Here is a 25,409-nt window from a genome sequence, read left to right as displayed (position 1 = left end):
TCCGGATGATCTCTCCCAGCGGTTTCATGTAAATGTTAAAGTGGGGGACAAAATAGCTCCCTGAGGAACACCAGATATCAGTTCCCTCTTAGAGGAGCAAGTGTCCCCCAACTGCACCATCTGGAACCTACCTGAGAGATAGGAACAGAACCACTAGAGCGCAGTGCCTCCGATGCCCAGCTCCCTCAGGCGTTCCAGAAAGATACCGTGGTCAATGGTATTGAAATCCGCTGAGATGTCCAAAAGCACCAACAAGGTCACACTTCCCCTGTCGATGTCCAGACGGAGATCATCAACTAAGGCGACCATGGCAGTCTCAACTCCATATCCCGATCTGAAGCCAGTTTGAAATGGGTCCAGATAATTGGTTTCATCCAAGACTGCTTGGAGTTGGAAGGCAACCGCTCTCTCGATCACCTTACCTAAAAATGGCAATAATGAAACCGGTCTATAGTTGTTCCTTACCAGGGGGTCCAGGGAGGGTTTTTTGAGCAACGGTTTAACTGTTGCTAGTTTTAAACTAGATGGAAATTTTCCCTCCCTGAAAGATGCATTGATTATGCATTGCAATAATGATGTTACAGCATCACCACCCTGGGCGGTCAGCCAAGAAGGACAGGGATAGAGAGAGCACGTTGTCTTCCTAACACTTCCAAGAAGCTTGTCCACTTCATCAGTATCAACAAACTCAAAGTGATCCAGTTTAATGGGGTCCACAGAGGCTCTGGACACCTTTTCTATTGTCTCTGTTGAAATGCCAGCGTCGAGATCAGCCCTTATCCGAGAGATTTTATCTGCAAAGAAGTTGTTAATAGCAGGCCTTAGTTGGTTCTAAAATAGGGTTCAGAGTGGGAGGAAGCTGAGTCAGCTCCCTGACCACCCTGAACAGCTCTGCTGGACGCAACTCTGCAGGCGCAATACGTGTAGCATAGAAGGAATTCTTTGCTGCACCTATTGCCATTCCGTAGGACTTCAAAAGAGCCTGATGAAGTGTCTTGTTGGATAAGCTGGTGTCTCCGCCAGCTGCGCTCTAGTTGTTGCGCGGCCCGCTTAATTTCCCAGAGAGCTTCTTTACACCAGGGTTTCTTATTAGATGCTGGCTGGAAAGGACGCTTAGGAGCAATACTGTGTATAGCCCTGGAGAGGTCGTTATCCCAGATGTTAGTCAGGGCATCAACAGAATCGCTGTCAGATCCAACCATAGATCCCTCTAAGGCTTCTTGGAACCTTTTGAGTTCCATCAGGTGGACCATCCTAATAGGTCCTCCACCCTCGGGGGGTATTTGGGTAGTTGCCTTAAGTCGGACCTTGACCAGGAAATGGTCTGTCCATGATAGAGCAGAAGTCCCAATCCGTACTGAAGACGACATCGAGTGTATTACCAGTGCAATGCATTGGGCCCGAGACTAACTGGGACAGGCCCATGGCCATCATGGAAGCCATGAACTCCCGAGCTGCACCTGTCAGATCTTGTGAGCCGGCCTCAAAAGGGATGTTGAGGTCCCACAGAACAAGAAGTCTGGGAGACTCCAGCACCAGTTCCGAGACCAGCTGTGTCTGCTCGGCTAGGGAGTCTGTTAGCCCACGGGGTGGACGATAGACCAACAAAATCCCCAGACTGTCAGGGTCAGGTAAATACACTCGATGAAGTCCGTTTTCTGGATGGGGTTCCTGGTCAAGGTAAGCATGTTTTTATGGACTATGGCAACACCTTCCCCCCGCCCACGAGTCTTGGTCTTCTCCTTAACTGCATACCTCCAAAGTTGCCCGTAGCAGCTTTAGTTTGGCAGTCTGTATGGGGCCATTGTCTCTTGGCTAATCAGGAGGATGAGAGAGGAAGGAGGTGCCACTGCATGCAAACATAGTTTTTATGTGTAGTCATCTAGCTGAATCTAGAAGAATCCATTATTTCGTTCTTGTCAAATGTAACAAAGAGTCCTTCAAACTAATTTGTAACATGTACTCTAATTCAAGTCTTTCTATATTTAGTTCAAGTAGCCTCAGCTTTATTTTGCAGAGTCCAGTCAGTTGCAGACCATTGCTCTGAGTTCATAGTAGTTGTTTCAATGGAGTCGGGTTCTGTAAATTCAGGCAGTGCACTATTTTCACATGCTGATACTACGAGGTCCTTCTCTAGTAAGTCAGCATCAGGAACAAGAGGAGGAAGTCCTTTGGGGGAGAATACATCTTTGGAGCTCTGCTCTGTGACTGTTTCAGCTGAACCGACATAGTCATGGTCAGCCACTATGGCATTTGGACAATCTTGGTTGTTATCTGCAACAAGTAAATAAATCTAGATTAGAGGTAATTTTACCCACACCTGGGCATTATCAGGAAGAAAAATCAATGAACTAGATCCCAGTTTGATGGACAATGATGTTAAATGAATGGAAAATATGAGAATGGCCTGCATCATACAGATCCGAATCAAGAGCAAGGAAGAATAATGCAGATTTACCAGTACAAGTATACCTCTATCCTTATGGCACTTTCTGATGGTCATGGGCAAAGCTGTTCAGAAGGAATGGAATTTCTAATTTCAAGCATCTGATGTAAAACCTAAATTGATTTTTTGTGTATGTGAAGGGATTGCTTGAAAAAGTGTTTAAGAGACCATTAACTGTTGTGCTTCCTATCAAACTTCCTCCAACTACAGGCCCATTTTGTGTTCCAGCTCAGATTGTTGAATTCTGCAGCTGTCGGTTCCTTTCTAAATATGATGCTCAATGAGTCAGCAGTGGTTTAGAGGAAACGAAATTGCACTGAAGAAAATGAAATTGCTGACCCTGTCATGACTAGAATGGAGAGAGAAATTAAATATTTCAATTATCTTCCTTCAGCTAGGACAAAAAAGCCAGAACTGTTTACTGACGTCATGAAGATACTCATTCTCTGAACAAGCGAGTGGAATATTTTATGAGATGGATGTAGCACAGGTGCTTTGAACAATATGCGGTATTCAGCTATTCATTAGTTTCACTAGATGGCTGCAGCAGAATAATTTGAGTAAAGGGAAGAAGAGAGAGGAAGTACTTGATATCTCATTTTGCACCTGAACCTTGCATTCAGTGATTGCATAAGAAAATTTTTAAAAAATTCTATTCTGTTCACAACAGTAGTTTTCTTCTCAGCAGACATCCCTTTTTGAACAATATCCACAAAACATTTTTACAGCCAAAGCAAAGTAACTGGTGTATTTACAAAGCTTCCTTAATCCTCAACATGATCCCCACTATTCAAGCAAAGGGTATACTTCAACACATGGAGAACCAGCATGTTTAGATGCCATTAGAGGAACATGAGAACCCAATTATACAGAGAAGGAAACCTTGATTTTTTAATTTACCCACATACTGTTGAAAGAACATATGAATACTAAAAGCACTGCACACCTTTAAGACTAAAGAAAATCAAGCTGTTTTTAAGAAAAGCTCTTCACTTTCCATTCTCTTATTTAACAAAAGGGAAAAGATAAAAGGATAACTGTATTTTACCTTCTTTGTTTGATCCTCTTATATATGGTTTCAGATTAGATATTTTAATAGGTCTTTTCAGCCTTGAGCCTGCAGCATCTCTTAATACTGCACAGCCATTCTCAGTGAGGTAGTCTATAATACAAGGACCAACCCATTCAGACTGGAAGCGGCCATCTTTCCACCAGTTTTTCCTTTGCCTAAAAACTTCATGACCCACTTTAAGGAGAAATGGGTTCAGTTGCTTTGGCTTCTTCCTAACAGGGCCCTTCTTTCCACTCTGCTCTTCTACAGGCATTTTCTTTAGATCCTAAGAAGAAAAAGAACTTGTTACAACTTTTAAAGGTTCAGTTCCTTGGAGACAAGTGTGCTTTTTCAGTGCATCTGACATCTGCAAGGACCCTCAGTCCATTATGTTCTTTGACTGTATTGCATGTTTTTCTATTAGCCTTCCTTTTTGCAATATTACATTTACTGATCAGTTAATTCAACAAACTATAGCTGAATTTAGGCTTTTTAACCAGCAATTTTATAGAAGACTGGGAATCTAGAATTTAGGAATCATTGGCTAGGATCCCATTGGATTCTTGCACTGATGGAAAAAGCCCATCCTGGAGGAATATGACCCCTCCACCATGAAGCCCCTGTGCAGAAGTAACATGATGCCTTAATTTTATCTCTTGCCACCTTAGCACTCCATGACATTTGAAACTTGCTCTGAACAGTTTTCTAGTCTTTTGGAAGAAATATTTAGGGCACATGAGGGCTTCATGGTAAGGAGAAATTAGTCAGATGCACGATTTGTTGAGGGGCTTCTGTCAGTCCAAGAAACCAGTGTGTGTGCACGTGTGTGTGTGTCTTTGCCTGTCAATTTATAGTGACCCCATGAATTTCATACATTTTTCTTTTACAAGGAATACTCAGAAATGATTTTGCCAGTTCCTTCCTCTCAAATATAGCCTGCAGCCCCTGGTTGACAATCTCCCATCCAAGTACCAACCCTGATTAGCTTCCAAAATCAGAAGGGATTAGGTTCCTTAGGGTATTTAGGTCCAACATAATATTATAATATTCCAGATGAAAGACAATTGCTGCACACTTTCATAATCCACAAAGCAAACAGCTGTGTAACTACTGAACCACAGGTTTGTGACACTGCAGAATGTAGTGTATCTGAGCTATGGGTCATGGCTCAATGATCATTGTTTTCTGTTCTCCACATTTAAAATGTTCTGAATAAAGCTGATGTGCCTTTACCAACTGCATCTATAGTTCCTGTTGCTGTGCATTTCATAGGGAACCTAGTGCTGTGTTGAATAATCTGATCATAGGAGGTAAGTTTTTCTCCATGTATTTTGGAGGTTTGGGTGAAGCTTAATCCAATATGTTGTGCCTACTTTTAGAAAGTATTATCCTTTTTAGTTCTAAAAGTTGCAATTATGAATGCATGAAGAACACATTTATATTTGTAATATATAAATAGGCAGAGATATACCATTCATTCCTGTATTTTTTTTTATCTTTTTCCTAAAAAGAAGAGAGATTTACCTGGCAATTAGAAGCTGTGCTTTCCTGCACTGTTCTCTTGACTTGTTTTATTGCAGTAACAATTCTACCAAACATGCAGTCATTCCTTCCTTCCTTAATCTCACTGAAAGGTGGAGGCATGTGTGGGTTCCGTTTAAACATTTCAAAATATGGTGTACTACGGTTAGTTTCCTATTTAAAAAGGGAAGGAAAAGGGATTATACAAATGTATAATCAGCTCCAGTTTATACAACAAATAAAGTCTTCTCTATACATACTGAAGGAATCAAGTTGAATGCATAAGCAATAGCTTGTAAATGGTCATCCCAATCTTTCTTGTTCTCTGTACAGTATCGCAGAAGGAAAGATCTGACAGTCTTGCCAATTTTATTTTCACAATCAGTTTGAGGATGCAGCATTAATAATTCCTTTGTCCCAAAGTGTTCAAACAGCTCACAGTTGACCTTTAAGAAAAGAAAGTTGTTGTTTTTAAAGCTCCCCATATTGTTATTTTACCTGATAAACTGAAACTGTTCTTTGTAATAGTGTATCTGTGTGAGTATAGGAGTGTTCAACAGAGACCTAGGTCAGTGGTGGCAAGCCTATGGCACACGTGCCAGAGGTGGCACTCAGAGCCTTCTATGTGGGCATGCATGCTGTCGCCCCAGCACAGAATTTGCCACAGTTCATTACTAGAAAGCCAGGGGGATGTGGCACTTTGCAATAAATAAGTGGGGTTGGGGTTGCAGTTTGGGAACTCGGTCTGCAAAAGGTTCACCATCACTGACCTAGGTGCAGTTACAACAGGTGTCTGTAGCAGATACTAATAATCACTGTTGTTTCTTAATTAACATAAGGAATATAAGGAATAGGAAACTGTTCTCATAAATGTAAAACAGGAATGGGGAATGTACAGCCCACATACTAGAGGAACCTCCAGAGCCATTTGTGTGGACCCAAGGGTACAAAATGTATTTTTTTAAATTGATGATTATTATTATAGCTAACAGAAAGTGAATCTGAAATTGCCTTCTGGGCACTTCCTGTTCCTAAAGAGGTCATTCCTGGGCCTAAAAGTGCCCAAACATGCTAAAAGTGTTCCCAAACTTCCATAGGCACTTGGGGATCAAAATGAATTTTTCAGTGGCAACACAGTTGTAGTGGTGCCCTCTGAGGTTTCCTACCAGGCCAGTGTGGCCCCCTAACACCGAACAACTGCCCACCTCTTCTCTAAGACATGACAGTGACGAAGATGTGCTTATTTTCAATAGGCAATACAAATAATGGGTTTACATGTGCCTTTCCAGGAAATTTCAGCAATGCTGCATGTATTTTGTAAGTACCTATGAAACATCATGAAATAATTTTGGCAATACTTCAACCTTTGCAATGGGTGTAGGTGTTGCACTGTGATAAACTGTAAAGTGTCACTCTCTAGTAGTATGACACAATCTAGCTAGGGTGACAGAATATTCCAAAAATGGGTAAATCAACCATAAGGTTTAGATATAATACAAGAGCTCCCAAAGGCCAGTTGATCTGTTGTTCCTCCAGAAAAAAAAGGAAAGATGCTGGCAGGATGGCACTAAAGTTGCCAAAGACCTCCCACCCAGTTTGCCCATGAAAGGCTCCACAGGGATGTAAACATCTTAGGAATGTAAACGTCTTAAGATTTTACAGGTAACCATCTCAAATATAAAGAATGTACTGTACAATACTCTGTTCATAGCACTCATGATTTCACCCACACTCTCCAATGATGTTAAACAATCCTTTCTTTAGAAAAGCTCTCTCCACTTACCTGCTGAACAAACTCTTCTCCCTGATCTATAGCAATCTTCTGAGGTGGGCCATAACAGAATGATGCCTTGATAATTGTCTTTGCCACTTCAGCTGCTGAAAGCTCATGGAGTGGCAAAGCCACAGCCCACTTACTGAAGACATCTGTCAGAAGCATGACATACAGATTATTTTTGCTGGTGGCACTGAAAGGTCCCATTAAGTCTATAATAATTACAGTCCAAGGCTCCTCTGCCTTAATGGTGTGAAATTTGGAGGCTGCAAAGGTCGTATTCTTTGCTAACTGGCAGTGTTGACAAGCATATACCTGAAGGGGAAAGTAATGAAATAACTGTTAGTATTACTCCTGCTCATATGTGTTTCAGTTTTCCATAAACAGTTACTTGGATAGTATCTGTTGTTCTAACAAGTGGTTGCAGTCAGATGGACCACATGATATGCTGTTGAAATTTTTATGAGTAGCACTTATAAATATCACACAAATCCACATCTTGGGTTACAAAAAACAAAGGCTCAGGGAGAAAAAAGAAGACATGCAATTCAAGTTGAATTTCTTGTTATACAGTGCACCCTTGTTTTGCGCGGGGGATCAGTTCCGGACCCCCCACATATGCTCGAGCCCCATTACAAGTAATGGGGCTCGTGCTAATGGTGGGGTGTGGCGGCGGCGCACACATGCACCATGGGTTCACACACCATTGTTTCTTCCGGCGCAAGACACCAGAAGAAACAGCACTGCTTTCAGCATATGCTGAAAGCAGCGTATATTTCGCCCGCATATGACGCAGGTGCACTGTAATTTGTCCATTCACATTGCCAAATAGACCTTTTATTTAGTTGTTGAAAACCTTAAAGAAGCAACACAGCTCTGAATGCTAGAATAGCCAGAGCTGTTCTAGCATATGTTACCAGGCCATGTTGGCTAATGTGAAGAGATTACTGGTTGGGTCCAATTTAGCCATGACTGGACAACTTGTTCAGAACAGAGGGCCACATGCTGTTGACTCACTCCAAAGCAGAAAGTTACAGTTAATATATAATCTTTAAATACACAGTTATTCACAGACAAGAGCACTCCAAAATGCAATGGAAGCAATCTGTTGAAAATAATATAAAATCCAGAAATGGAACTTGGTTTTTCTGATAATATCTTTCCATATTATAGAGACCCAGGGTGGACAAACCACCAACAGTAAATGATAAATAACTCCTGTTCGATTAATTCTAACCACTATGTATAAGCCAGGTTCAAACTACTTTTTAGTAGTTTGAATCGTTTGGTAGTTATCCTGGAGATAGTACGTAATGCTATAGCAAACCTCTAGGAAAAGAGAGTTCTATATAAAAGAGTAACAATTACAGTTGGCCCTCCATTTTCATGGGAATCCATTCTGGAACACCCCCCCCCCTGCCAGAGCAGAGATTCATCTATATTCAAGCCCCATAGGCTTGAATGGGGCATGCGCCAGCAAACGCACGCAGGGCATGCACTGTGGGGGCGCACCCCATTGAAAATAATGAAGGTTGCTCTTCCGTGAATATTCAAGACCATGGATCTCAACTCTGTGAGAAAGGAGAAGTGACTGTACAACAAATACATGTTATGGGTATTTATATTGGTAAACTGTCCTGAGAGACAGTGTAATGATGTGGTTTGAGCGTTGGTCTGAACCCCTGCTCAGCCATGGAAATCTACTGGGTAGCCTTTGGCATGTCACACTCTCTTAACATCCAAAAAAAGCAATGGCAATGGCAAACTTCCTTGAATAAATCTTGCCAAAAAACCCCAAAAACCCCTCTATAAAAGGGTTGCAGTAAGCTGAACTCCACTTGAAACACATATCAACAACAACAACAAACTGCTCCAAGGGCAATTTGCCAATTGGGTGGTATTAAAAACCTCTTAACTAAATAAAATGTGCTTGCAGTCTAACCAGGCTAACTAGCATAATTAGGCTCCTAGAAGGTACATCGATGACTCTGCTCACAGGACTGCCTTGATTAAATTGATAGATCCTGATGATTTCCACGAAAACAATTTCAAACAGTCACTGGATCAATGGTTTGTCCAGACAGAACTGGTGTCCTGCAAGGGGGTGGGAGGGATCCGTATTCTGGCTACAACATGACAGCCTTATCTTTTCAATGCTGATATGTCACTATTTCTTTACATTATGCCAGTGCAGCTATTGGCACAACACATTTAATGTAGCAAGTAAGGCCTTAATGCTAGTTTGAACTCTAGTTTGAAACAAAACATACTGGATGCAAAATCTGTGCAATTAGGAAAGAGAAAAGCTTCTAAGTACAGTGAGCACCACAACCTATAGAGAGGGTTTTAAAGAATCACTTAGCCAATATTCATACTGGCACAATTTCAGTAACATAGACAAGATATGTCAACATGACCCATACCCACTGTTTAACATCACTGGTTACTGAAGTCCAATAATACTGAGATTCCACCAGGGTTAGAGTCCTTGATATGCCATGATGTGTACTGGCATGGTTTTCATGGCAATTTTCTAAAACCTTTCTCTTTTCTTCATCAGAAAAAATTACCAAGCGCATTTGCCTCTTGTCTTTTCCCACATAGAACAGTTTATTATCTGAAAGACAACAATTGTGTGTGCTGTGTTATTTTATATTATTTGTTATGGGTCAGCTTAGTTGGACTGTTCAAAACTACTGAAGAATACTTTTCAGCATGCCTAGTCAAAACAGATAAATTCATTCTGAAACAGTAATATATAATGTGACTTTGGTGCTTGGCACAGTCAGTAGGATTATTTATCGAGGGACTCTGCATGGGAAAAAATTGAAATAGAGAGAAATCTCAATTTTTATTCTTCTTGTCAAAAGCAAATGTATAGTTACCATGACAGAACAGTACATTTGAAAACATTCAGACACAAGCAACAATTTATTTTATTTGCTAAATGCAGACCTTCACCTTCAACCCTGCTGTTCCCAGGGCAGCCTACAAATAAAATATTTTTTATTGTTATGACTCAACCATATAATAAAGAAAAATGGATAAAACAACTACAAAATGCAGCAGTGCAAACCTGCAATAAACTTTAAGGGAATACAGCAGAAATAAACCATCACCCTTGACAACTTTAAATGTTCAAATTCCTGGGAAGAAAAGCTTGTCTGGTGCTAAATGACATCAAAGCAGACACTGGAAAGGAAATTCCAAAGTTGGGATGTCACCTTTGATATGCTATTGCCTCAATCATCACCCTATTTCTAAAGCAAAGCCATCCAGAGAAATAAATCCAATGACAATCTCGGTGACTCAGTGGATTGATAGAGACCACAGCCCAATAGATAATATGAATCTAGAAAGAAGCATAAATGCAGTTTTATGACTCTATGAACGGACACCTCTGAAATGTGCTTAGTTGTGACTAATGCTGATAGGAGCTAAATTAGATAGCATTGGGATCCCTCCAATTCTATGATCTTACGAAAAGTGCACCATTACTGATTTATATAAACTTGTACCCAGTACAGTGGTACCTCGGGATACGAATTACCCAGGTTACGAAATTTTCAGGATACGAAAAAAAATAATTTAAAAAAAATTTTCCGGGTTAAGAAAGTTTTTTCGGGTTACGAAAAAACTTTTGGTGCTTTTCTGCGCGATTTCACACCAAATCGCGGCTTTTCCCCATTAGCGCCTATGGGGATTCGGCTTGCGAAAGCCTTTCGGGTTACGAAATTGACAGCGGAACGAATTAATTTCGTAACCCGAGGCACCACTGTATTTTAATTTCTTAATGTTGAATCCCTTTCTCTTCAATAAAATCAATTTTGATTTTATTCTTCATAGGTATGATGAGGAACCTCCTATTTTATATTTGGAAAGTACCAGTTAAGCACACTGTAGCACCCTTAATTCCCACGACTTTATATCGGCTTACTTTTGAAGATAAACTTTTTGGCAGCTCTTCTTATTCCACTCCTTTCACTTGGTAATGTTGTGGGATGGTATCCACCTGTTTGTTTGTAATGTGAGATTTGTTTCAGATGGAGTCCTCCATTTTTGCCACTACGGACCATTGCTGTTCTGGATGAAATAAAAGCACTTTACACAAACCAGAAACTCAGGATTTGAAACAAATACAACATAGGCAGCATGTTTTTCATTGTAGCTGAGCATTCTCTTCTGTATTGTTGTACTTGACCTACAGTTCATTTCAAGTTCATGAACACCAGAAACAGAGTGAGCAAGTACTGGGCATTCACACTCAGTTTCGAAGGCAAATAGGTAATGTAACCAATAGCATGCAGGCACAATAGAAACATCACATTGTAATATCCAATTATGAAATTTTACTAATGTATATTTTTTCTAATGCTTAGCCACCAAAAAGTATTGAGATAAAAGTAGCTATCTGCACCATGCATTTTGATACTGGTGAGCCTGTGATTTGTTGCTTGCTTCAGATATTTTTCTGTTAATAAACACTACTGTGAGCCAGATTTCTAGTCCTGTTAAATGTTCTTGGTGATTTTGTAGAACAAGACGTACTGGTGGCTGAATCTCAAGTAGGGAAAGAAAGAATATTCAGAAATATTTGAAGAGTCTGGAAAGCTGAACCAAAACAAACAAAATGAATTTCAACAGGGATAGAAGACTAGATAAGCAAGAATCTTCAGTTTCTTATTCTACATAGGAAACAAGTTTCCTACACAGAGAACAGCTGTTTAAATAAAGAAAACAGCATTTCAAATACATACATTTAGATCCATGGCTATACACACTGGATTGATCATGACTAATTGTTTTCAGCAATCTTCTTGAAGTTGGCTAAAATGGCTTAAAAGTTGGTTTAATTCTTATCTTTGTAGCTGTTTTATTCTATTTGTTTTTATTTATCACTTCAAGCCTTCCTCAGTACTAGAAGAGTGGCTAATAAGTCTGAATCTTGTACTTAATATTATATCCTGTTATTTTATGTGACTATGTCAGATTTTGCTAAATTTGGAACAAGTATATAAAACAGGAGTAAACAGACAGAACATAGAGAGAAGACTAAAACAGTGCAGTTGTTGTGCCCACTACATAACATGTGAAAAGAAACTCTGAGTTGGTGTAAACTTTAGGGTGATTTTGCAAACAGGAACATAGGAAGTTGCCTTTCACTGAATCAGGCCATTAAGCGACATAGCTCAGTATTTATAACTCTGACTCAGCAGCTGTTTAGAGTTTCAGGCAAGATGCTTTCACAGACCTGCCTGGAAACTCTTGGTATTCCCTGGTAGTCTTCCATCCAGTCATGGTCCAACCATGTTTAACATCCATAATCTGACAAGATCAGGTGTTTACAGAGTGGTATGGTGGTATGCAGTCCATGACTTAGTGATTGCAATATGAGGCCCTTTCACGCTACACAATTATAGTTCTACGATTCCACTGTAACAGCCATGGGAACATCCCATGGAATTGTGGGATTTGCAGTTTAGAGGGATATTTAAAACTCTGCCAGAGAGCAGTTTGTTGTTGTGTGCCTTCAAGTCATTTCCAACTCATGGTGACCCAAAAGGGCCCTCTTACATTGTTTTCTGCTAAGAAAGTGTGACTCACTCAAGGTCTCCTAGCGGGTTTCTATGGCCAAATGGAGAATCACACCCTTGTCTCTAGAGTCATAGTCCAGTGCTCAAACCGCTACACTATACTGTCTCTCGCAGAGAGCTCTAGTCCCTCATCAAACTACAACCAGCAGGATTCCACAAAATTTTGTCACAGCAGTTAAATTTGAATCACACTGTGATCAATGTGTGAAAGAGCTCACAGAGTGATAAACTGCATGCAGAATTAGTTATCATAAATTAAACAAAATGTTCAAATTAGATCTCTGTCTCAAAAGAGAGAGTCAAATGTTCAAATGCAAGATACTATTAATGTTACCAAGAGATAAAATACTGAGTCATATGCATGCATGTGTGGGATCAGCCATTAGTACCTTTGTGTCTTTTTAAAGTCAAAGAAACATAAAAATGTGCAGCTGAGATATAGGAAGATTTTATGAACTACATGAGAACTAATTAATGTCCTTGTTCCATTCTACTCCTCACAATCAAGACGTTAAAAAAACACAAATTGAAAGTCCTTCAAATGACTATTTAAACAGAGAAGGTAAGCTATACATCATTGTATAAAGTACTACTATGTTGGCCAAAACCCAAAATGAATAAAGTACACAAGTCATTTTCAGCAGCTAAAAAGCATAAGCTTAACAAGGTTGCTTTTTTGGGGGGGTGGGGGGGGTCCAGCCTCAGTTTCTAAATCAGGTACTTGTGTGTTACTTTGAAAGGTGACAATTATGCCACTTTTATTCTGCTTATTTTCTATCATGCAATTAATTTCTGTTTCACACCTAATTATGTCTGTTCTATTTCTGTAGTCATAGTACCGTACTTCACACACTGTTAGTGATTTGCATACCACCTGCATCATATTTTACAGGTTAAATATTAACTTCATTTAAAAATATACAAAAGTAAAGCTGATCTACTGGCTTTGGTTTTTAAAATATAAGACTTACAGACTGTATATGGCATCTGAGGGGAAAAGGCAGAAAGTGATCACACGACCCAAGAGAAAGAAAACAGTTTGCCTGTTGTAGGTTCCTAGTGATATCAAATTAAATATGTGCAAAACATTCTGAGCCGTGTTCCAAATATCTTGATATGTTGTGCTAGGACAACAGCCAGCCAGAACAAATGTGATCTACATAGTTTGGAAATCGTGCTTGCTAATTTTGGTGAATTTGTTTTATGTTAAGGTCAGTTCTTGCTCAATAGCTGCACTGCTTGCTTGGATAAGAATTGTATCTGAAGTTGGTTTAATAGTTTGTTTGGAGTAGCTAGGCTACTGAGCCAAAGTCTACCAGGCACTGTGTCATTAAATTGCCGGGTTCAGTTTACTTTCAGGATACATCTACACTCTAGAAATACAGTTTGACACCACTTTCAATGTTGTAGCTCCATCCTATGGAATCCTGGAATTTGTAGTTCTACAGGCACTTTAGCCTCCTCTGCCAACGCATACTCATGCCTCACAGACCTCCAAATCCCAGGATTCCATAGCATGGTGCCATGGCAGTCAAAACGATGTCAAACTGCATTATTTCTACAATGTCAACACACCCTAAGATTCTAGTCATGAACCTTAAACAGTTTTTTTAAAAAAAACCTTGCCCTTTAAAATCCCAAGGAGGGAATAACCACAGCATTATTTAACCAAACATACAAGTAATATTAGAGACAATCGATATACAGGTAAACTTATTTAAATTGGTCATAAAGTTTAAGCAACAGCTGCTTTATAGGAAAAAACAAATATAATGAAATGATAAAACTTTAATTGCCAGTTAAGTGTCTTTTCAGCTGATCTCAGGCTGCAAATGCTTAAGTACTTAGAACTGATGAACAAACCCAACAAGATGCTTGGATGCATGTGTCTATGTGTCTTCAAGCTTGACTCTTACATTGTTTTTTTTAAGGCCATAGCTATAGAGGAGGGAGTTTGCTTGGGATCATGGTCCTGAGGAGAGAGCTGTTACCATATTTGCTTGGGGCACACATTTTTATAAACATCTGATGTTTTGATATTGTGTGCCTTCCAGGCATTTCTGACTTACTTACTTACTTATTTATTTATTTAGGTATTTATATCCCGCCCTTCAGCCCTAATGGCTCTCAGGGTGGCTTACAATGATTTTTAATCAGACAGTTCCCTGCCCTCAGGCTTATAATCTAAAAGACATGAAACAAAAAGAGAAGGGAATGGTGGAGGGAAAGGGGATGAGGTCCAGTGGTTTTTCTCTCCCTCTGAGGGCCTGGACCAAGGCAGATGGATTGGAGGGAGGGCTCTTCTTATGTCAACCCTAAGGCAAACCTATCACAGAGTTTTATTGGCAAGTTTCGTCTGATATCTATATCTATTTACCTCCCTGCTATTAGATTATTTGGCTTGGATATGGAAACGTGAATGTCAGTGCAGTCTGGTTTCACCCATCAGATAGGATACTATGGCCAGCCGTGAAGCTACATGGTCTATTTCCCAGGAAAAACATCAAGAGGAGGATGACCTTAGTCCCTTTCACCACTCAAAAAACAGTGCCTCCATAATAATCTTGAAGGGTCGGGAATGCACCTTCGTTTGGCCCCAGGTAACATAGTCATTTCCAATTTCTTCAGAAAAATTGAATGCAATCCACAGAGGTCCAAAGGATGGTAGCAAAGTACAAGCAACAGATGACATTGTAGGTGTTTCCAAAACAGGATACTTTAGTGAAAAAAGTAAATGGAAAGACAAAGTGAAAAGAACATTGCAAAATGCTTATCATAGGAGTGAAGAAAAGACAGAGAGACTTGCTTACAGAGTTAGGCTTCAGTATATAGGAGAAAAAGGAGGAGATGCAATACAAGGTGGAAGGCTAGAGAGCCAAAATCAGAGAAATGGAGAAAGAGGAAGGTATTGTATTTTTAAGCATATCTTCATTTCTGGATCTAAGACATTTCAAAGAGGAGAGACCTAGGAGATCCTCAGCTTTCTATAAAACCAAAGGGAGCAAATGCATGCACCCTCCTCCCTCTCCCTGCCCTTTAGCCAGCTTCCCTCAGCTGGTAAAGAAAGGGGGAGGAGAAAAAGGAGCACATGTGCACACACCTCTCCTGCCTTTCCCCATTTATTCATGGTTTTCCCATTTTCATGGGGTTTTTGAGCCCCTAACCCCCGCAAAAGTGGAGGGCTGACTGTTTCAGACCATGCAAAGACAAAGCTATACTGGGTAAAATTATGTTTTTGTTAGCAGAATTTTATTTCTAGGTGTACATCCTACAAGACTTGCCCATGCTCCTTTTCTGTATGGCTCATTTCTGCTGGCTTGAGAAGCCTTGACTTGGTCCAGCTGTTGAAAGAGTTTACAGCTAATCCATGTGGGTCTTGTTTACAGCTGGAGTAACATTTAGCTTTGGCCAAAATGCATAATTTTTGCTGCTTTATTGGATTTATATATACTGCATATGTGACCTTCCACGTTTGTGGCTTTGTCCTTTGATTATTTGTGGATTTGATTAATAAGTTCCCTCTAGGAATCTCTAGGTCCTCTGAGCAACTCTGCCAGAAATTGAGCACAGAGTGGTCAACAGAAGCTCCTAGAGAAAACACTTCTCTAAGTATTTGTAGGTCCTCTAGCATGAGGCTATGATCACTCTCTGACAGATGTTGACCACAGAGTTGCACTGGAGGACTTGGAGATTCCTACAGAGGTGTTCTTTTAGGTAAAAATAGTGTTTGTTTTTTTATTTGTATGTTTCCACATTTACAGGGGTCCTTCACCCCTAACCCCAGTGAATGTGGAGGGGTCACCATACATTATTTTTCCAGGCCTGAAAGTGAATGATTGCTGGATTGCTTGAGCTCAGTACATATTTAATTATGAGACATATTTAATTATGAGAGATATTTTACCTGTTACCTGAGATGATCAGCCTATTTAAATACTGGCTTCTAATTTAAACTGAACCATCTGGAAATGTTTCTGTTGTTATACAAGTTGTTGTTTGGTTTGGTTTTGATGTAAGCCACTTCTCACAAGGTTGTCCCATGGAAATACAGCATATAAATGAGATGATGATGATTATACTTGAACTCTGAGTAGATGGGATTCAGCGCTAGCTGAACACAAGATCGCTGGGATTTTAACAGCAAACTGATAAGTAGTTAGGTGTCATCTTAACAATGTGAGAGTTTGTGGCCTGTTTTGTGGGCTGTAATGGGTGTCCCAGGGCTTCTTCAGACATAAATAGGATGCTTTCTTGATCAGCAAAGCATGGAACAGGTCCTCCAAACCAGCTTTTCAGCTTTCACTAGCAAACAGGGGACACAACATAGATAATAAGCCAAGGTTTGAGAACAAAGTGGAGCAAGCTGGTGCTTTCTTGCAGCAGGAGCATCTTTTCTCAGTGTACTGCCTTCTCAATTTTAGTTGCTGCTCTAGCTGCCCCTAGGAAAAGCGTATGAGTCCCACAGCCTCAATCAAAATAGCCCTGCACCATGCAGCTGCTTTTAGTAGAAACTGAAAGAGAGAGTGGAGAATGAAGGACAGATTTCAAAAATCTTTCTTCACTTGACTCTAAGAGCCAAATAAACAGGACTTCTTTCTGTAGGAGGGACTTGGAGGAGATTTTTCATCACTTCCCCATCCGCCTTTCACAGCCGCCGACAGGAGCCAAAGAGCTTTCGGTCAGGCCTGGAAGGGACTTCAACATCCCCCACAATTTTTTACTGTAATTTCACTAAGGCTGCAGCAGCACTGCAGAAATAATCCATTTTGAAACTGCTTTAATTTCCCTGGTTCAGTGCTAGGGAATCCTGGGAATGGTAGTTTATTGCGGCACCAGAGCTCTCTGACAGAGAAGACTAAATGTCTCACAAAACTACAGTTCCCAAAACTCTGTAACACAGAGCACTGGCAGTTAAAGTGGTGTCAAACTGGATTATTTCTGCAGTGCAGACACAGCCTATATTGCAAAACCATATTGAAAACCACAGTAATTGGTAGGCTATTTATAACATTTATTAATATTCATACCAAACGCTTAGGCAAAACTAAATTAGGTTTTCAGTGCTCCCAGAGTTTTTTCCACTTATATAAATATGAGCAATATGTACTACTTTAAGTTTTCATCTCTTAAATTATTAACAAGTTTTCTTTTTAAAAAAGTGGAAATTTTGCTGTGAAGGAAAAGTGGGTAAGAAAACATACACACACACTGCCTTGAGCTCATGGAAAGAAAAGTAGGGTACAGATCTAACTAGATAAAACCATGCCACTGCTTTCACTACACATTTATTATGGAGACTTATATTCATTTAGGCGTGTTACAGACACACACAAAGTACGCGCTCCGTGCGTACTAGGGTTAGGAAGGGTCTTACCTTCCTCACAGCCCCTGACCCTAGTACGCGCGGAGCGCATACTAAATGGCAGCCCCCGTCCACACGGGGGCTGCCATTTTGACATCTCAGACGCACAGCGTCCGGATGTCGCATGGCGGAAGTGATGCCACAAGTGCACAACTTGCGCCTCACAGAGCCACTTTTGAGTCTGAAGAAGCGCCATTTCGGCGCTTCTTTTTAGCTGTGCCGGGAAGCCTTGCGGTTTGGCCGCTGGGGCTTCTCGGCGCAGCTAATGGCGGCGGTGGCAGACCGCCTGCTTTTGGGTGGTCTGTAACATGCCTAAGATTAATGAAATAGTACAGGAATATCTTGTTAATCTAAATGAATATAAGTCTCCAGGACCAGATGAACTACATCCAAGAGTATTAAAAGAACTGGGAAATGTAATATGGGAGCCATTGGCAATAATCTTTGAGAAGTCCTGGAGGAAAGGAGAAGTCTCAGCAGACTGGAGGAGGGCAAACGTTGTCCCCATCTTCAAAAAGGGGAAAAAAGAGGATCCCAACAATTATCGTCCAGTTAGTCTTACCTCAATACCATGAAAGATTCTAAAGCAGATCATTAAACAGAGAGTCTGTGAACATCTAGAAGGCAATGCCATAATCACAAAAAGTCAACACGGGTTTCAGAGAAAGGAGTCATGCCAGACAAATCTGATCTCTTTCTTTGATAAAATTACCAGCTTGGTAGATGAAGGGAATGCTGTGGATACAGTATACAGTGGTGCCCCGGGTTACGAAATTAATTCGTTCCGGGGCGCCGTTCGTAACCCGAAAAGCCTTCGTAAGCCGGATCGCCATAGGCGCTAATGGGGAAAAGCCGCGTTTCGTGCGAAAAAGCCGAAAAAAGCACCAAAATTTTTTTTCGTAACCCGAATAAACATTCGTAACCCGGAACAATTATTTCCTATGGGATTTTTTCGTATCCCGGAAATTTCGTAACCTGGGTATTTCGTATCCCGGGGTACCACTGTATCTTGATGTGATGAACTGACTCACAAACCAGCCAATCAGAAGCCAGAGACCCTAAGCCAATCAGGTGCTGGCTGAGGAGTTTGAAGATTCCGCTTGGCAGTTGGTTTTAGACAGTTAGGGTTTGGAATCCTGAGGGAGGAAGCTGGTCTTCAGTTGGGGGACAGTAGAGTCCAAGAGAGGACTGTGTTCCAGAAGTTCCTGAGGGAACAGCCTTTTGTTAGAGTGGGGTGTTGATCATAGACCAAGAAAGGGTCTGATAGTATTAGTTTGGGAGTCTAGAGAAGAGAGACTCAGTGTAGCCAGACTCTGGAAGAGGGGTTTCTGTTACATAATTTCCTGAGGGATATTGCAGCCTGTGCGGCTGAGTTATTAATTGAGATTTAAAAACAAACCTGTATATATGTAACCAAGAAAGACACAGTAACAACTTCATGCCCAAGTTACCTTTTTCCATTCTGTTTTAAAATAAACATTTATTCTTGCTTGAATATCCACTTGGCCTGTGTTTTGAAATCAAACCACGCTACTGATCTTTAGAAACGCAGGGGGTTGGGCCATCATAGCAGAGTATCTTGGGACCCTTCACATCAATTAGGAGGGAGCAGGGTCTAAAGAGCCAGTGTCAAGGTGAAGGGTGGGCAGAGACCTTCACACTTGATTTCAGTAAGGCCTTTGACAAAGTTCCCCATGACATTCTTGCAAACAAGCTTGTAAAATGTGGGCTAGACAAGGCAACTGTCACATGGATTTGTAATTGGTTGACTGACCGAAGCCAAAGGGTGCTCAACAATGGCTCCTTTTCATCCTGGAGAGAAGTAACCAGTGGGGTCCCACAAGGTTTTGTCCTGGGCCTAATGCTGTTCAACATCTTTATCAATGACTTGGATGACAGAATGGGGGGCATACTTATCAAATTTGCAAATGACACCAAATTAGGGAGAGTAGCAAATACTCCAGAGGACAGGATCAAAATTCAAAACGACTTGAATAGACTAGAAATCTGGGCGAAAGCTAACAAAATGAACTTCAACAGGGAGAAATGTAAGGTACTGCACTTAAGGCAGAAAAATGAAATGCACAGATATAGGATGGGGGACACCTGGCTTAAGGAGACTGCATGTGAAAGGGTTCTGGGAGTTCAAGTAGACCACATCGGTATGTAAAGGGACACAGGCTGGATCCACACTGCAGAAATAATCCGCTTTGACACCACTTTACCTTGTGGAGCTCTGGTGCCACCACAAAAGGCCGTTCCCAGAATCCCACAGTAATGAAACACGGCAGTTAAAGACTGCAGAAATGATCTGGCTTGACTCCCCACCATTAACTGCCATGGGTCACTGCTACAGAATCCTGGGAATTGTAGTTTGCTGAGGCACCAGAGAAGATCTACAGATCCCAGGATTCCATAGCACTGAACCTTGGAGGTTAAAGCGTGGTCAAACAGCTTGACCCCGCTTTAACCTCCAAGGTTCAGTGCTATGGACTCTTGGGATCTGTAGACTCAAACTGGATTATTTCTGCAGTGTGGATGCAGCTGAATATGGGGGCAAAGAGGCCAGGGGATGATGATGGCGCCAAATCACGCTGCCACTGACTTCCGGGTTCGCTTCGCCACTTATTGGGCAAAGAGCCCTCTGGCCACTCAGGCTCCGCTGTCGAAAATAACCGGAAATCCTCCTGCCGCGCCTCCCGCAACGAGCTCTTTCCCTTCACGCATGCGCACAGCCCCCTCCTCACCTAGACGCTACCAAGGCGGCGCTGGGAGAGAACGAGCGCTTGCTTCCCTTTAACGCAGCACCCCTCTGTCTCTGCGAGATGGTTCTGCCCCAGCGGGAGGAACGGGACTTCCAATTCTCTTCCCGCTTCACCGCAAGGAAGGTAATATCCAGCTTCGAGACATTTGTGGCGCTGCCGGAAGTGACGACACAGACGGACGGGGAAAGGGAAAAACCCGCCTATAGGCACCATAGAGATAGGAAAAAGTGAAGAGTGCTATTTACACGAGACCTTTTAGTTTTCGTACAACTGCGCTGACTCTTTCTACCGAAGGGGTTGGTTTTAAATATATGTTGCAGAATCCCATAGTAATAAACTTCATAGTTGCTTGAAAGGAGAGAGAATTCGGATTCCTACGTTTGGTGGTCTGAGGACTCTGGAGCCCTGGGTTCAAATGCCTGCTAAGGCATGGAAAACCCACTGGGGGACCCTGGGCTGGTCACACTCTCTCAGCCTCAGGAAAAAAATGTCCAGCCTCCTCTGGTCAAGAAAGCCCTGTGAAAGGTAGCTTCGCCTTAGGGCTGCCATGAGTCAGAAACCACTTGAATGCGTACAAGAAGAGGATTGGAGGGGCGGGGAAGAAGGGGGGAAACCCTATTTGAAGCCATGATGGGGAGCCTTTATTTATGTATAATATAATATACGTCATATACTTAATATAGCTATATATATATATATATATATATATATAAATATATATAAAATTTCATATAGTATAATATATTACATACACTATAGTTATATTGTATTGTATTAAATATATTATGTATTATACTATATTAAATATAGTATATTATTTATATTTTACCATATTAAATATATTATATATGGCATAACATATTTATGATGCCATTGAGGGAGGAGGGAAAATGCCTCCCAATTCCAAAGCTACCCGAAAGTATAGCGCTGCGTTCCCTCTTCCTGTCGGAGTCTATGTGCTGCTGCGCTGTGAGGCACGCGGGCGTGGGCGGGGGAATAAAAGGCGGGTCAGAGGTCGGGAGGGGAGGGGCGTGGCGTGGCCATGCTCCCCGTGCAGCCTCTCCCCTCCTTTCTCAATGGGAAGCGCAGCGTCTCAGGTGAGGAGGGCGTCGGTGCGTGTGTGTGTTTGGGGGGTCCGTCCCATTGCCAGCGCCCTAATGAGCCCCAACGGGGTCCACTCAGTCTGCCCAGAAGGGCACCAATGGGAGGAGGGGGCGGGCCCAGGAGGAGAGCGTGGCGCTGCTGCTGCTGCTGCTGCTGCTGCTGCTGCTGCTGCCAGTGCTGAGGCGGCTAGTGGCGGGCGGCGCGCGCGAGGAGAAGGAGGGAGGGAAGGAGGGAGCGCGCGCGGAATGCCCCCCCCGCCCCCCCCCCCCGCCGGGGCTAATGGTGCTCTCGCCTCTTCCTCCCTTTTGCCTCAGAGAAGAAGGCGGGAGGGGAGCCAGCTTCTCGCTGTGCGGCTTCCGCCTGTTCCCTTAAGCACCGATAGATACATTCAAAACCCTCCTGAGAGAAACCCACGGGGCTTCGCTTTTAGCTTTCCTTAGCCCTTTCTGTCCATAAGGACGTACTGAAACAAATGGCACTCCTCGCCCATTGGGAAGCCATACTTGCCCATAGGGAATCAGTGGGGAATACTTGGCCACAGGGAAACACTGGGCATCGCTTGCCCATAGGGAATAAGGAGAGAATGCTTGTCCCTATACAGTCATGCGGAATCATGGCCACGGGGAATCATGCGGATTACTTGCCCATAGGGAATCATGGGGATTAGGTCCTCATGATCCCCTATGGGCAAGTCTTTTTCCAATGATCCCCTATGGGCAAGTATGGTTTCTTTCCTCTCCTTTTAATCCGGTTTTGTGGTAATTTGCCTGCCAGATCCCCTTTTGTTGAGAGTCACGGTGGAGCAGTTTGGGCTACTACAGGAGCAGGGTTCGAATCCTGCCTTGGCCCATGGGGACCCTTTTGGTGACCTTGGGTGAGTCACACTCTCTCAGCTTCGGGGAGGCCAAGGCAAAGCACCTCTGAAGAAACCTGGCCAAGAAAGCCTCGAGAGAGGGGCCGCCTTAAGTCCGAAACAACTTTGAAGGCACATTGCTACTGCAAGAAATGTATACCCCACTCTTCAGCAACAAAGGCTCTCGGCCCCAAATTATTTCGGCTTGGAGCGACCCTATAAATAAAACACCTGAGTTGTCTCACCTGAAACAAACAGGTTTTTAAAAAGGAAGACTAAATCCTTGTGTGTGTGTTGCGTGCATTAGAGTCATCTCTGACTTACGGCGACCCTCAGGGGGGCCTGCCGTGGGGTTTTCTTGGCAAGGGTACTTCAGAAGGGGTTTTCCATTGCCTTCCCCTGAGGCTGAGAGAGTGTGACTCACTCAAGGTTACACAGTAGGTTTCATGGCCAAGCTGGGAATGGAATCCTGGTCTCCAGAGTCCTAGTCCAACCCTCAGCTAAATATTTACAGTCAAAGATATAGCCGTGTTAGTCTGTAGAATCGGTGTGTAAAGAGATCTTGCAGCACCTTTGAAACTCACTGAAAGAAAGGAGTTGGCAGCAGGAGCTTTCCTAGACTTCATTCTACTTCCTCAGCTGCATTTAATGTAAATGTAGATGTAAATGCATTTGAGGAAGTAGACTGAGGCCTAAGAAAGATCATGTTGCCAATTTCTTTTTTTCAGTGAGTCCTCCATTTGGCCCCTGCCTCTCCTCTATCTCCCCAAAGCGCCTCGTTTTGCCTTCTGCCTCACCTGAGAAAGCTCAGGCTAACTCCCTCCTTTCTTTCAGTCAAGCTGCATCCACAGTGTACAAATGATCCATTTTGACACCACTTGGAATTCTGTCAAGTGTAGCTTGTTGTGGCACCAGAGATCCCCTGACAGAGAAAGTACTTACGGTGGTTTGAGGGTTAGACTATGACTCTGGAGACCAGGGTTTAGTTTCCGCTTGGCCATGAAACCCACTGGGGTGACATTCACTGACCCTCAGAGGAAGGCAGTGGCAAACCTCTTCTGAACAAATCTTGGCAAGAAAACTCCATGATAGGTTTGCCATAAGTTGGAAATGAAGTGAAGGCGCGCAACAACCGTAACAATCCACTAAATAAATGGGACAGATATTTTTGTGACATGATAATTCATTTGGTTGATGAATGATTATGATGCAGTGCGATACCGTGCATGTTCATGTTTTGTGTCAATGCAGTGGATCTGAGGGTGAAAGAGGGCCAGTGGTCGCTGCCCGCACTGCATTGTTCTTCCTTAAAAGAGACCTACTCAAGAATCCTAGAATTGGAAGGGGGTGCAAGGGCTATCTAGTCCAGAGGTCCCCAAACTGTGACCTTTAAGAAATTTAGGACTTCAGCTCACAGAAGCCTCAGTCATGTTGGCCAATAGTCTGGGATTCTGGGAGCTGAAGTCCAAATCGGTTAAAGAATACAGTTTGGGGACCACTGAAGTCCAACCCATCACCATGCAGAAGCACACAACTACAATACTCATTGTTGCTATGGTTCAGTAAGTAGGGATCACATTAACATTCTAGGCCAGCACAAGGTTAACCATGCCTTAATAAATAAAAATAGATGGAGGCTTAGGTGTACCTAAACCTGCGTTGGACCAAAGGGTGGGAGAGAGGACATTCTATTCTGTGCAGCACAATCTTTTACTTCCTTTCTCCTTCATGTTGATACATATGCTAGGATTATAACTATATGAGTTAAAATTGACATGCACAATATATCGTGTAATGACTAATCTATAAAATACAGACTTGAAAATATCAGTGCTGATGTTTGGGTAATGAAGAGAGAAGCTCAGGGCCAAAACACATTGCAGAAATAACTCAATCTGCGACCACTTTAACTTCCCTGGCTCAGTGCTAGGGAATACTGGGAGCTATAGTTTTTTGAAACATTTAACCTTTTCTGTCAGAGCTCTGGTGCAACAATAAACTACAATTCCCAGGATTCCCTAGCACTCAGCTGGGGAAGTTAAAGCAGTCTCAAAGTGGGTTTTGGATTTCAGTTCTACAATTTCTGTGTAGCTTCCTGAGCTCCCCATCATAAAGCTCTGTTGCTCTGATGAGACTCTGAAAGCTTTCCCTTCCTTTAGATCAGTGGTCCCCAAACTGTGCTCTTTAAGGGATTGTGGACTTTAGCTCCCAGAATCCCAGACAATTGGCCAACATGGCTGAGACTTCTGGGAGCTGAAGTCCATAGTCTCTTAAAGGGCACAGTTTGGGGAGGAATGCTAGCTTACAGTACTTCAGCTTTTCGGTGTCTAATGTGTTCCTTTGATCATGTTACAGATGGGACACATTGTTACCAGTTGGCTCATGCTACCAAGTAATTTAAGCAGTTTGTTACACAGTTACTGTTACACAGTTATTCAGTCTGTCGTTTTAAATATTAAAAAATGACTATATGATTACAACAAATAAAAAGAATTGATTAAGACGGCAGGACAGAAACAATCAGTGTAATACAGCATTGCATAAAGCTTCACAATTTCCTGGAGTGTATGTAGTTTGGCAGTATGCCCATTCAGGTACTGAATAAAGGAAGACCAAATGTCTGTATACAGATACTATGACTAATCTGGGAAGTCAGTTTCTCTATTATAGCTAGATGCTGTATCTTGCTTTTCCAGCAACCTGATGAAGGATGATTATGCCCTTTCCAGTGACTGGACATTTTTCTGGAGCAAGGTTCATATGAAATCAGTATCTGCCTTTGCATACATGAGACCAAAGCCTAAAGATTATACACTATTAGTATTTAACACCATTAAAGCTTAGTTGTTTTAATAAATAGCTTGATAGGGTGCAATGTTAAAGGATCAATTATACTGTACATATTTAATAGTTTTGTCCACTTATAGCAATCTTCTGGG

General features: G+C 42.0%; 2 protein-coding genes across 16 annotated transcripts in view; one reads left to right on the top strand and one right to left on the bottom strand.

Annotated features, from left to right (window-relative positions):
- Positions 1 to 1,034: 1,034 nt before the first annotated feature.
- GIN1 (gypsy retrotransposon integrase 1) lies at positions 1,035 to 20,623 on the bottom strand. Of its 3 annotated transcripts, none has more exons than XM_089492670.1 (8): positions 20,496 to 20,623; positions 10,730 to 10,875; positions 9,216 to 9,409; positions 6,802 to 7,107; positions 5,279 to 5,464; positions 5,022 to 5,192; positions 3,495 to 3,783; positions 1,035 to 2,274 (listed from the first exon to the last, which is right to left on the bottom strand). In XM_089492670.1, exons 2-8 carry the CDS (start codon positions 10,866 to 10,868, stop codon positions 1,991 to 1,993), a joined length of 1,569 nt encoding a protein of 522 aa, XP_089348796.1. In that variant the 5' UTR covers positions 10,869 to 10,875; positions 20,496 to 20,623; the 3' UTR covers positions 1,035 to 1,990. The 3 variants fall into 3 exon arrangements, with proteins under 3 accessions (XP_089348796.1, XP_089348812.1, XP_089348804.1); XM_089492686.1 differs by lacking the exon at positions 20,496 to 20,623 and adding an exon at positions 18,461 to 18,468 and having other exon boundaries at positions 10,730 to 10,870; XM_089492678.1 differs by lacking the exon at positions 20,496 to 20,623 and adding an exon at positions 13,358 to 13,423.
- Positions 20,506 to 25,409, top strand: part of LOC149323807 (inositol hexakisphosphate and diphosphoinositol-pentakisphosphate kinase 2-like) — an 81,587-nt gene continuing 76,683 nt past the window's right edge. For 12 of the 13 annotated variants that reach the window (XM_089492640.1, XM_089492669.1, XM_089492664.1 and 9 more), the window contains exon 1: positions 21,528 to 21,610. The gene's annotated coding sequence lies outside the window, so the exon portion shown is untranslated. Of the gene's footprint in view, positions 20,637 to 21,527; positions 21,611 to 25,409 lie in introns of those variants that run through there. The other variant, XM_089492608.1, reaches the window with a different exon arrangement.

The sequence above is a fragment of the Sceloporus occidentalis genome, unplaced genomic scaffold (genome assembly GCF_023333645.1).
Source record: "Sceloporus occidentalis isolate IW3139 unplaced genomic scaffold, rSceOcc1.0.p SCAF_1, whole genome shotgun sequence".
Taxonomy (NCBI): Eukaryota; Metazoa; Chordata; class Lepidosauria; order Squamata; family Phrynosomatidae; genus Sceloporus; species Sceloporus occidentalis.
Note: the sequence above shows the minus strand (reverse complement) of the source record. Positions and strands in the feature narration are given on the sequence as shown.

Excerpts from the sequence above, each read along its gene's own strand:
- GIN1 (XM_089492670.1), bottom strand. The coding sequence starts at position 10,868 with ATGGTCCGTAGTGGCAAAAATGGAGGACTCCATCTGAAACAAATCTCA. Across the intron at positions 5,193-5,278 it reads CATTCAACTTGATTCCTTCA|GAAACTAACCGTAGTACACC; the intron begins GTATGTATAGAG and ends CTTTTTAAATAG. Across the intron at positions 3,784-5,021 it reads GCACAGCTTCTAATTGCCAG|GATCTAAAGAAAATGCCTGT; the intron begins GTAAATCTCTCT and ends TTTTCTTCTTAG.